We start from the raw sequence: 13531 nt of genomic DNA, 5'->3' as shown, positions 1-13531 counted from the left end.
TGTAATTGTTCAATAAAAAACGATGCCTTAAAGTCACCCTCATTTGCAGCATCTTCCAATTCTCTAATGTTTAAGGATTTAATTTTATTTTCTGATTCAATGCAGCGCTTTTCTAAATCTTTGTTTTTGTTGCTAGTTCTTTTATTTTGCATTTCACTCTACGATTGATCCGCTTGAGCGATTGAATTTGTCTTCTTTTCAAGACACAATACGAACTAGGATCGGTCTGAATATGAACAGATTGCTTTGACGAATTTGCAGCTTCAGGGGTAATGTCACTCGTAATTTCCAAGTTTAATTGTGCCGGTATGTCTTTCTTTTTCTTTCGATGGTTTTCAGGCGCTTCTTCTCTCACTCGTTTTGTTCTACAGGAAACATCCTTTACTTGTTTTAGGAAGGGTAACAAGGAAATACGGAAGAAGTTACACTTAATTTTAGGATCCTCTTTGAACTGCACTCCTTGAAATCGTTTTCAGTGAAATGTAAACTGCACACTACACTGCAATCAGAGGGCTCCCATAAGCCGTCATCATCACCTACAAAAATTGTAATAAAATAATTTAGCATGCATTATTTCACTTCTCAATAAAAATCTCTGTTTTCCAAATGTTGGTATGTCAATGTGAGATAGGCCTACACTTCACATGATTTAGCATCACAACAAAAGAAGACATTTGAAAATAGTGTCTTGCTTAGGCCTATTAAAAAGCTTAAATAACCATTAAAATGCATAGTTGTTGCTATTGTTGTTTAGTGAACTGTCAGAAGACAGGTTCAAACTTCATAAGTGTCACCAATAAGACATAATTTATGAGGCAACTAGACCAGGAGATAGTGGGTTAGGGTGTCTAGTTCCTGTTCCTCTCCATTGCATACATCGCTGACTAGTAATATTTTACACTAATCTGACTTCAGATGTAAACAAACAATAGAGAAATTGTGCTCATCAGACAGAGGAAACAGAAATAATATTTTCGAGTTAACTAATTTTATAAACCAAATTCTTGCTAATCGGCAACAATTTCTTAAAAATGTTTTCATATTATCACTTATTGTATACATTGTTGGACAGATTGTAATTTAGCTAATGAACTAAAAGGCATAGACGTTTAGGTTTAGAAAATACGGTACTATTTCATTTGCTACATTGTATGACGATGGCGGGTGATCTGCCCGAAGGCATGTATATCCTTTAGACGAGACAGTGGGTATGCGAACCAGACCCTCCCTCGGTTTCCTAGGTAGGTTGATACTGCGGTGGTTGTCTTCCGCTATATGTGAATGAAGGACATCACAGAACACAGTCCCACGAACAGAAGATCAGTTCCTCCATTCCCAGTCGGAAATCAAACCACGGACCACTGATTGGGAAGCGCACATGCTATCCGCATAGCCACAACTGCGGACCATTTTATAATTTTTGGCTATAAAGCCATTGTTGAATACGCAATAATATATTGTGTTGGCCTATTAATAAAACTTGCCTTTCGCTACGCTCTAGTTCTAGTTGGACTTGACAAAGAAATATTTCCACTTTACATTTCGGATCACAGAGATTTTATTGCATTATATATTTATAGTTATATATCGGCAGCTAATAGACGTCAATTCATATATAACAAATTTAACAAATTTTGGGTTTAACTAACCTCGTCGGGATATGACTTGCATCCACTTCGTACTATTCTCACCATCACTCGGAAATTCATGAAAAGATACTGTGGTACCTTTAATCCCTTTACTGGTACAAAAAGGGACACAGCAATACACCATTTTACACTTAAAACACACTACACAATATGAAACAGAAACATATCATCGACATATCCACGTGCCTACGAACGAGCTGTCGTCTACTAGTGTTTCCTTCGTATGGTGGGTGACTAGCGCTCAAGCGGCCGTTTGAGAAGTTACAGGGCGGACAGTACTCCGACTGATCTGGGCAGGTCTGTTATAATATATGTAGGTCTAGATCTGAACCCTCTCGATTTCTATTTGTGGGGCCATTTAAAATCATTGGTTTATTCGTCTCCGGTGCCTGATTTGGAATCCCTTTGCAATCGAATTGTGGCATGTTCTGAGGACATACGCAATACTCCTGGAGTTTGGGATCGTGTTCGCAGGTTAATGAGACATCGATGTGAGGTCTGTATTCAAGCAGGAAGTGGACATTTTGAACATCTTCTGTAATGACAACGACCTGCGGAAAGAAAAACGTTCCGGTGAATTTCAATGTTGTGAAGGCCATAACTCTGAAATGAAGCATTTCCGGACACATGTTGTAATGAACTATTTTGATTGTCTACATGTGGGAAATACATACCTGAAATTATGCCCCGTATTTTTTAAACACCCTGTATAGACACCTTGATTCGCAGTGAATTATATTGAAGGTATTCTGCCCCAGGTACCTGCTCCATATCTATTAGTGAGGATTTTAATGCATCCCACTAATGCGGCTCAAATTCCGATGATTACAGAGGAAATAAAATAGCAGAGATATGTAGCCGTCCAAATCTCATTACCCTGAAATAAGAGGAAGCAACACATCTATTTTTGGCTTATGGTACTTGCTCCATTATAGATATCTCCATTTGTAGCCCCGTTTGGTCCACGCATTTTGAGTGTTCTGTGGTTCATGACCTAAACGATAGTGACCTCTACCCCATCCGAACGCGTATGTTCGCTTTATCTTCTGCGGAATCTCGTTCTCCAAACTGAGTTATTAAAAAGGCGGACTGTGTCGGATTCTCGGACTCCACTTCATTCGATGATAACGAGCATGAAAGTGTAGACTCCGTATAGAACACTTCTCAAATGTGGTGATTAAGTCGGTAAAGTTGTCCATCCCCCGTTCGTCCTACGGGCCAAAACGCTTCTCTATCCCTTGGTGGACGGAAGCCTGCAGAGATGCAATCCGAGCTGTAAACAAGCCCTATGCCAATTTGAGTGCCATCCGAACCAAGAAAATGTTATCCACTTTAAACGTCTTCGAGCCAAAGCTCGTCGCACTGTGTGCGATGTTAACAAGACGTCCTGGACAAATTACGCCACGACCCAGCTAACAACGTATGGAACAAAGTCCGTCGAATAATGAGGAAAAGTATTTCTGTAATTCCGGGCACAGATAAGCAGCTCTACAAATTATGATCCGCAATATGTTAAAGTAAAAAAAAATTCTTCAAAAAAACGAAGCATCATTTTTCCATCAGGTACCATAGTATTACAATGCACCGTTCACTTCCGAGGAGCTGGAAGCGGCAATAGTCATATCCCCTGACACCTCCCCTGGCCCTGATAACATCCATAATTATATTTCGTCATCTCCCACCAACTGGAAAATCCTTCCTTTTGACAATTTATAACAGAATCTGGACTGAGGAAATATTTCCATCTGTTTGATGTTCCGCCATTGTAATCCCAGTCCAAAAATCGGGAAAGAGTCTATCTTTATCTGTAAGCCAGTTTGTCCCACAAGCTGTGTGTGTAAAGTTATGGAAAACATGAGAAGTAAACGCGTGATGTATGTACTGGAATCGGAAAGCCGATTATCTAATAGCCAATGTGGTTTTCGTAAGAACAGATCAGCTGCAGACCATCTCATTCGGCTGGAGACCGCCATTAGAGATGTTTTCCTCAAGTAGGAGCATCTTGTGGCGGTCTTACTTTGATGTAGAAAAGATGTATGATACCATATGGCGTCATGGTATTCTGCAAAATCTGCATGATTGGGGACTTTTTGGCATTCTACCAAATTTTATAGCAAAGTTCATGGCAGAGCGGTATTTCCGAGTCCGGGTAGGCATCACACTTTCTGACCAACACTTCAAAGAATACGGCGTTCCGGAGGGACCTGTATTAAGCGTTCTTCTTTTCTCCGTTGCGATTAATGGAACTGCCCACTGTGTGCGTGGAAGAGTATCTTCTTTGCTGTAGGTCGATGACTTCAGTTTATATTATAGCTCCCGATATCTTTAATCTATCGATCGACAGTTGCAACTGGTCATCAATGTATTGTCAGCATGGGCTCCTCGCAATGGGTTTCATTCTCCACTCTGACAACGCAGTTTGTCCACTTCTACAACCATCTTGGACTTCATCCACACCGTGAACTGTGTCTTAATGGAATGGAGTTGCAATATACAGACACTGCGACATTTATGGGCATTATCTTTGATTTTAAATTAACGTGGGCGTCGCATATACTGTACGTGATTTGAGAATGTATTGTCAAAAGTCCTTCAATATTTTACGCCATTAGTCAGGAGTTCGCTGAGGTGGGGACCGCGTAGTGCTTTTACGTATTTATAGTTGTCTTATCCAATCAAAGCTATATTATGGCTGTTTTATATATGACTCAGCAAATAAATCAAAGTTACGTATTTTAGATACTATCCATCATCAACGGATACGACTCGCTACAGGAACCTTCCGAAATAGTCGGATAGAGAATCTGTATTGCGAAGTGGGAGAACCATCCCTGTATGGCGACGTAATGTCTTGTTGTACTCATACGCTGTAAGGCTGCGCTCGCGGCCAGAGCACAATTCATAGGGCTCCTTTCACCATTCGTGTCTTTACTGCCGATAAAGTTAAAATCCATGTAGACTTTGTCCAGCAGGTGTCCATTTCGTGAACTGCTCTCTGAGCTCGACATCCGCCTTCCAACAGTTCACCACTGGAGTATAAGACCACTTCACTGTAGATTATGCGACTTCCAATGTTTGATGTATGTCTGAGTTAGAGTTTTTAAAATTTTACACCAGCTTTTGTTTATAGACTTTGTTTTAGTGAAATTGTATCACGATTTCCAAGTTATTCTTTAGTTTTTCCTAACGGATCCCGGGTAAATGATTGTGTTGGTTATTCCTTGCAAATGACAGATATTTAAATATAAACTGAGCTAATATATTAGTGTTTTTTATCGCCGAACTATATTCTTTTTACAGAGATTTATTGTTTTTAATTAGACAACCCCGGTGCAGATTCTTGAACTGCTCCGTCTCTTAAAGTGCCATTCAGCCCCTGCAATTGTTTAATTCTGTTGATTCGCTTGTGTTGAGAACCCAGGAGCTTTTCCACACTGTCCTTAGCTCTGATTATGAGATTGGAATAGTCTAGATTTCGGGTTATGTTGGAATCTCTGACAACGAGGCAGCTGATGCTGCAGCAAGGGACGGTGCTATGAATGGCTCTGAGATGTATAGGCGAGAGAGGTGGCAAGATATTAAAAATTACCTGAAATATGCAATATGGTGGTAATGAGAAAGAGAATGGTCTGCACAAAAGAAAAACAAATTACGAAGTATAAACATAATACTATTTGAGTTTGGGATTCGTCCACAACAGCGTCACGACCCGAATAAATTTTGCTCACCCGGTTGAGGATTGGCCACTCTCGTCTGACACATAGCTATCTCCTATGTGGCGAGCCTCAGCCGGAGTATGATATATGGCGTATACCGCTTACGGTCGTACATTCTTTATTGCATTGCAGGAAACATGAACGTGACCGTCAACAACATGCAATACGACCGACTCTACGTGACGCTCTTGGAAAAGATTTCAATTGTGCAATTGCAGTGCTGAGATTTTTATCGAATACAGGACTTGACAGGGTGATTTAGTTTTTTATTGACCTGTTTTACATATCCTCCGGATCCTTTACACATATATATATATATATATATTTATTTATTTATTTATTTATTTATTTATTTCGGGCATTTACATCCGGATATTTTATAAAATTTTATTGTTTTGTAATGCGCCAGATAATTTATCTCTAGTGGTATTTGTTTTATTATTTTATTGTTTCTTTTCAAATACTACCTAAGGTCTGAGGATTGCTAACTTTTATCATTTTTTTTAGAATCACATAGTGGATACTGCATTTGTATATCTCGTTTTTACTGTAACAACGTGTTTTAGTTTCGGGTTAGCATTCAGCCTATTGTATTGTATATGTTTTTTTTTTTTAATTTCAGACAAGGTCGCAAATATCGAGAGTAGCTGATTTAAACCCAACTATCTAACTAACTAACTATCTAACAAACTAGACTGGAACCCAATAAGGGAAGACAATAAATCTCAAACCTAGCTACATAAAACATAAACCCTTGCAGCGATGTAAGTGAACAGTAAAACACATGTCGAATTCTGGCGTAAAGAACTTAAACTACATGGTAACGTAAGAGAAGCAACAAATAAAGAGCAAATAATTTAAGAAAAGAGAAAAGGAGGGAGTTAAGCAAAGGAGATAGGACAATGCAATATAAATTCATGAAAAACACAGCGTGCACAAAATTAAAAATTTACACATTTCTTTTATTTGAAAAAGTCTGATCTATCCCAAAAAATATACTCTTACGTATCTGCTACCTCCTCAATATTTACAAAAACCTGTATATTTCGCTTCCTATCCAAATATTTCCAATAAAAATAATAATGTAATTCCACAATTCTAGTGGAAGAAGTAGGTATTCTCTCGTCAAATATTTTAAATCGATCATTTCCAAATTAATTTAAAAATCAATAAAACCTTAATTTGAGTAATTTACGAATGATTGGAGTAGCCTATTTTCATTTCAACAAGTTGTTTTTTTTTTCTTCCAAAATGTGGAACAATGTATCTCCACACGTTTAATCTCAAAGTTCTGTCGCACTGCTGTTAAATGTATGAATCTACTTCTGACCACGTGACAGAGCCTACACCGCGCTCCCAGCTGCCCCTCACTACTGTCTATATTGCTTACTGCTATTATTGGTCCAGATGCTCTGGTATAAAGTGAGGTACCAACTAAAATATCTCTATTTCTATCTATGTCTCTACAAGCAATAATATATGTATATATACATAAATATTTTTATTGGGTTATTTTACGACGCTGTATCAACATCTAGGTTACTTAGCGTCTGAATGAAATGAAGGTGATAATGCCGGTGAAATGAGTCCGGGGTCCAGCACCGAAAGTTACCCAGCATTTGCTCGTATTGGGTTGAGGGAAAACCCCGGAAAAACCTCAACCAGGTAACTTTCCCCGACCGGGATTCGAACCCGGGCCACCTGGTTTCGCGGCCAGACTCGCTGACTGTTATATATATATATATATATATATATATATATATATATATATATATATATATATATATATATATATATTTATTTATTTATTTATTTATATATACACATGCGGTGAAGCTACATAATCCCTATATTGATGAGCATACGCCTCGTGCCGCAGTTTACATATTCACATCACTCTGTATAAACATGGTCATTTACAATAGCTCATAAAATTTGGATCAACGTTGGCTCATTTTACCTACTGTCCTCTAAAGATATGGACCGTATCACAAAGTACTATATACTCTTTTTCCTATAAGAGCAATAGTTAGAGGTCCATAATATAACTTGTTTGCATTTCTATTTTTCAGAAAGCATTCAGTACGCGCCTGAAAGCCATCCACTACATCAACGCACCGCCCTTTGCTGGAGTTGCCGTCGAGATACTTAAATCTGTCCTGTCTTCTAAGCTTGCAGCAAGGGTACGTGAATTACAAAACTTCTCTGACGATTGATATTATGACTCTAGGGACCATACTTTGTCCTAGAAGGCTACAATATTAAGTATTAAGGGAGATTTAACGGTAGTGGATAACGCATGTGCATCTTGCAAGCGATGAACTTGATTGACTATCCACGAGACATTCTTCCGGTAAAGTTAGGCGGAACAAAACATGAACCGCTTTAACCATTACACTAATATTTACAATTGAAATTATTTACACTGTGTACGCTAGAATACGCTGGTTATACTATTCACACTAAAATAAAGATTGCAAGCCTATACTGATCGAACATTATTAAAATATTAAGCTTGTATACAGTAAGTATTGCGCAATACAATGCAAGATATTTTATTTCTATAGCCTACTTATTTTGTAAGTTCTAATATAATAGTGTGAATAATGTTTGATCAACGTAAGCTTTCATTCTTTATAATAAGGTAATAGTGAAAATAGCGTATTTTAGTGTGAATAGTGTAAAGATCTGCCAGACATTTAGAGGGTCTACTTATTTGAAAGCCGATTGTCAGAAAGACTGCTTTTCTTCTCCAGAATATGATTTCTCTTAAAATATTACTTTTGTAGAATACTTGTCTTCAAAACATTAATTTCCTTCATTATGTTAGCATTCTTTATTCAAATTACATTTATTAACACAAAATTGTATTTATTTAATTCTTGGGATTACATAAACACACCTGCATTTTGTCCTCACTATCTTTTTCTTAATTGGTTATTTCACGACGCTTTATTAACTGATGTGATTTTCTAGCGTCTGAGTAAGATAAAGGTGCTAATTCCGGCGAAATGAGTCCTAGTTCCAGCGCTGAATGTTAGCCAGCATTTTCTCTTAATAAGTTGAGGGAATACCCCGGAAAATGCTCAACCAGATATTTGTCCAAAGCAGGATTTTAACCCAGCCTCGCTCGTCACACGGTCAGACATGCTAACAGTTACTCCACAGCTATGAACAACCTCATTATTATTATTATTATTATTATTATTATTATTATTATTATTATTATTATTACATTCTCTATGTATTGTGCGTTCCTATTACACCGGTAAGCGCGTCCTCAGGTTGTGGATAGAGGAGACGGCCTACAGATATGGAAGGTAGCTGCGATTATATTTTAGAAACAGTCGCGGACAGCCGATAAGAGGTGGTCCTCCTGGTCGGGGGTTGAAGGAAGAGCTAACAACCCATTAAATTAGGTCTACATAAAATTTAACAGGCATTTGTTGGCTCCTGTGACGCTATTGTAAAGCTATGGTGCACAGAGCTTTCAAATTACATTCAAAATGTGCAATTTCCAGTAACTTCAATTTTTTCCTTTATTTCATATAGAAGGTTATATATATTCGCACATGCATGACATTTGACACAGATATTGTTCAGGCTCTTAGAATACTTTTCTACGTTATATAAATTTATTATTATTTTTATTTATTTATTTATTTTTTTGCATTTGGTAAATACGTCAATATATCTTTAGATGTGCCACTAAAATTCATCCTCAAATTGTAATGGTTCATTTTACTATTTTGAAAAGTAATATCTAAAATTGAGCTAAATCACTTAAAGAACGTCCCTTTAGGAGGAACTTTTTGTAGAAATTTTGATATTATGTTTGAAAATGGTAAGATATATTCATTTAGTGCATTACTGTTGAAATAGTACTTAGTTTACTCGTTCAGCCATATTTCTTGTATAATTTATTAACAGTGTTACCAATATACAAATTCAATTAAAGTTAACACTGACAACATTTAAAGATTAAATTTACCTAACATACAGTGGCCTTTTACAAATATTAATTACTGAAATGAGTATAGCAGTTAGATTAAGAATATGTTTTCACAATCGCTACTAAACAGGTTTCGGTAACAAACACAATTTCTTGATAGGAAGCAGGATGACACCGGAACTGGTTTTCACAGTAGTCACTCTGGCAAGACTGTTATCGCCGAGATGGACCATTTCTATCAAGACACTTCTCCATCGAAGTGGGGGCAAGTTGTCATCCTTTATGAGCACAAGTTCCCCAGGACGTATGTTGGGATGTTCTTGTGTCCATTTGTGTCACTGTTGTAGTGTGTGTCGGTAGTCCTTGTGCCATATCCGCCAGAAGTCTTCAGTCATCTTTTGGATATGTTTCCATCTGGAAAGACTATTGATGGAACAATATTCAAGATTATAATCGGGAAGGGCTGTGAGAGATTCGCCAATTAAAAAATGGGATGGAGTGAGATAGGATGTATCGCTAGGATCGTCACTAAGTCTAGATAGTGGGCGACTGTTCAAGCACGCTTCGATTAGTGAGGAAAAGGTGATTAATTCCTCGAAGTTGAAAACCGTTACTCCCATATTTCTACTAGGGCAATATTTGAATGTTTTCACCATGGACTTCCAGACACCTCCAAAATAGGGTGCAGATGGAGGGATAAAGTGCCAGGTAATACCTAATATTCATACGCCATCTACAATCTCACTTTCCTGGTCTTCTAGGAACTTCTGAATTTCTCTCAGTTCCCTGGACGCAACGATGAAATTGGTGCCGTTGTCGCTATAGATGTTGGAGGGACAACCTCGACGTGAGGTGAACTGAAGAAGTGCCGCCATGAATGCATTCGTTGAGAGGTCAGATATGACTTCTATGTGTACATCTCTGGTTGCGAGATATGTGAAGATTCCAGCATACGCCTTTGCTGACTTCTTGCTTCGTTGATTGCTTATTCGTATTAGTAATGGACCAATATAATCTATCCCCACGTTCAGGAAAGGTCTAGAGGGCGTGACTCTGGTTTTAGGGAGCTACTAGTGACCTCAGTTTGAAGCATGTGATGCAGAAATAAATGAATTTCTTCACAACTTGGGGAATCATAGGTATCCAGTATTTCTGTCGTAATGATGAGATGAGAAGTTGAGACTCTGCGTGTAACAAACGTAAATGTTCACTCAGAATTTCAAGTTTCGTGAGGTGGTGTTGAGACGGAAGTATAAGATGATGCTTGGCTTTATAGCGAATTGGTGACATGTGTAGTCTTCCTTCGATTCGAAGGTAGCCATTTTGGTCCAAGATAGGGCTCAAGCTCTTGAGTTTACTGGTTGTATCGACTGATTTATTTTGTGCGAGGCATTGTATTTCTCTTTGATAGGAGACCGATTGCACAATTTTAAGACAGGCATTGAAAGCATTACTTACCTCTTGTGGTTTCAGTGGAGATTACAGTATATCTCTCACCGCGGGTGTTTCTGTAGTTAGAAGTGAATCTCAGACAGTATCCAACAGACTTAAGTAGTCAGTGTAAGAATGAGATATGACTCAAGAACGAATCATCATATTGCATGACAATAAGTGCTGTCATAGTTCTCTGGTCAGGAATCCTTGAGTGATCGCAGCTTATTTGTGAGGGTCATTTTGGTGGATCTAGATGTAACCAAGTTGGGACATTCCCACCATAGTTCGCAGTCTTGAAGAAGCTTTGGTTGTACCTCCCGTGAAGCAAGATCCGCGGGATTATCCTGTGACTTTATATGGCACCAATGGGAACCCGGTAAAACGTCTTGAATCTCTGCCACCCTGTTTGCCACAAATGTTTTCCATTTTGTGGAACAAGCGTGCAGGCAAGCCAGTACTATCACTGAGTCACTCCAAAGTCGCACAATACTGTCAGTGTTATGCGGTATTGCACTAAGTGTGTTCTTGATTAGACGAGCCAATGTTAGGGCACCACACAGCTCGAGACGCGGAATCGGGATTTGCTTTAAAGGCGCAACTCTTGATTTTGAGCAATGGAGTCTCGTGAGGATCTCGTCTTCTCGGTTCACGGATCTTATGTATACAGAAGCCCGTAGGCAGTCTGTGATGCGTCGCAGAAGCCGTGTATCTCAATATTCTTCACTATTCCTTCACTGAGGACCAATCGTGGAATTTTTAGACGGTTAAGAGCAGATATTTGCTGATAAAGGTTATTCCAGGTATCGAGTAAGTTCCCCGTTTTTGGCAATCCCATCCAGAACCTTCTTGTCATAGGTGCTGCATAAATATCTTGAAGAGAACAACAACGGGAGCTATCAGTCCTAGTGGGTCAAATATCGGTGATATAATGGATAAGACCATAAGTTTTGAGTAGCTGGATCCTCTTGCGTTTGAATTTAGATCACAGTTAATTCTGAATTGATCAGTTGAAGGATGCCAAGTCGAGCCCGATGTCTTGACTATACTGCTGTCACTATCAGTCAATGCGTGTCTATGCTGTCTTAAGTTGTTCGGGATGGACTCAAGTAATTCTAGGCTATTCGTGTACCAATTTCGTAGTGGGAATACTCTAAGCAGAAGAAGGTTTTGGGGTTCGATTGGTGGCCTTAGAGCGTTTTCTAGAGTATCGGCTCCTGAAATGCAATCGTCCACATAAAAGGCGTGTCGTAGGAGTGAAGCGGCTCGAGAGAATCTCTTTGTTTCATCTTTTGCCAGCTGTTGGGAACATCGCGTGGCCAAATAAGCTGCTGATGACGTGCCACAGGTGACTGTTGTAAGAGCGTAAGTCTTCAGCTCATTCTGAGGGCTTTCTCGCCACAATATGCATTGCAAAGATTGATGTTTTGAGTGTATCTTTATTTGTTGGTACATCTTCTCTACGTCGGCTGTGAAGGCTATTTTATGTGTGCGGAATCGCATGATTAATGAGCATAAGTCATCTTGTAGAGTTGGTCCCACCAGTAAACTATCGTTTATCGACACGCCATTGTCAGTTTTTGCAGAAGCTTCAAAAACGACTCTTGTCTTTGTTGTATTGCTTGAACGTTTGTCAACAGCATGATAGTTACGTAATACTCCGGCTTTCGTAGTGTAGAATTTTAATAAACTTCGAACATATGCCCTAGTTTCTCATATTCTCTCATGAACTCAACATATTCTATACGAAGGCGTGGTCGTGCTTGCAGCTTCCTCTCCAGAAAATGAAAGCGTTGAAGACCAATCTGCTTCGAATTTCCAAGGTTAATTTCCATCCTAATAGGCAATTCTACAATATATTTTCCATTTTCATCACGTACAGTAGGATCCTTGAAGTGCTTTCACATTTTCTATGTTCTGGCAAATACGTTATGTCACTGATTTCCTCTAGGGCCCAAAATCACTGCATCTGATTTTCTAGGTTGTGGTCAGATCTAATGAGGAATGATTTAGGTTCTTGTCTCTTGTATCTCTCTTCATTTAATTGCGGATACTCCTGACATAAAATCCATCCTAGGTGAGTGCCCTTCAGACTTTGATATCCTGGTAGCGTTTTTCTTCCCTCCTTTAATAGGTACAAGTAGAACTGAGCTCTTATCAGCAAGCGAGTACTCTGAGGTAGGTGGAAATCTGGGTCAGCGGGGATGTTTTCGTACGGGATATTCCACTCCTTGTAGTTAATGTATGATGCAAGAATAATGCCAGTTATCCTGGCTAGTACTATACATTCCATATTCAAGTGAAAGTCACAGACCGTCGAGTGCACTTGTGCATTTACCGACGAGTCAGCTTCAGAAGTAAGGTCACCAAATGCTTGCAAGGATACGACAGTCGTCTTTTTCTTCTTGAGCTTGAGCTGTTGCACCGCGTGCTCCGAGATGAAGTTGCTCTGAACACCATTGTGTAATACTGCGCGCAAAAATGAAATCCTCCATTACAGTCCTTAATTTTAACTGAGACCGTGTTCAAAAGTACCCGAATTCTTTTAGCACTTCTAAGAGAGTGATACGACAATTGCCGTGAATTGTCACTGTGTGGATTTTGTGTCATGGCGTCGTTTGTTTGTTTTGGGTTGGTCGTTGCCCGATTCTCTTCTTCTTGGTGAAGTAACGTGTGATGACACTTCTTGCATATTTTACATGCAGTTTTGGAATTGCACTGCTTCCACGAATGTAATGGACTCAGACAGTTGGTGCATTGGTTACTATTCTTGATTAAATTGA

At 38.9% G+C, this 13531-nt stretch overlaps 1 protein-coding gene across 2 annotated transcripts in view; it reads left to right on the top strand.

Moving 5' to 3' along the window:
• Positions 1 to 13531, top strand: part of LOC138711805 (alpha-tocopherol transfer protein-like) — a 108588-nt gene that overhangs the window by 72776 nt on the left and 22281 nt on the right. For both annotated transcript variants that reach the window (XM_069843049.1, XM_069843050.1), the window contains exon 5: positions 7438 to 7548. In XM_069843049.1, the coding sequence (XP_069699150.1) occupies positions 7438 to 7548 (111 nt within the window). The remainder of the gene's footprint in view (positions 1 to 7437; positions 7549 to 13531) is intronic.

The sequence above is a fragment of the Periplaneta americana genome, chromosome 13, assembly GCF_040183065.1.
Source record: "Periplaneta americana isolate PAMFEO1 chromosome 13, P.americana_PAMFEO1_priV1, whole genome shotgun sequence".
Lineage (NCBI taxonomy): Eukaryota > Metazoa > Arthropoda > Insecta > Blattodea > Blattidae > Periplaneta > Periplaneta americana.
This window is presented reverse-complemented; position numbering and strand designations above follow the sequence as displayed.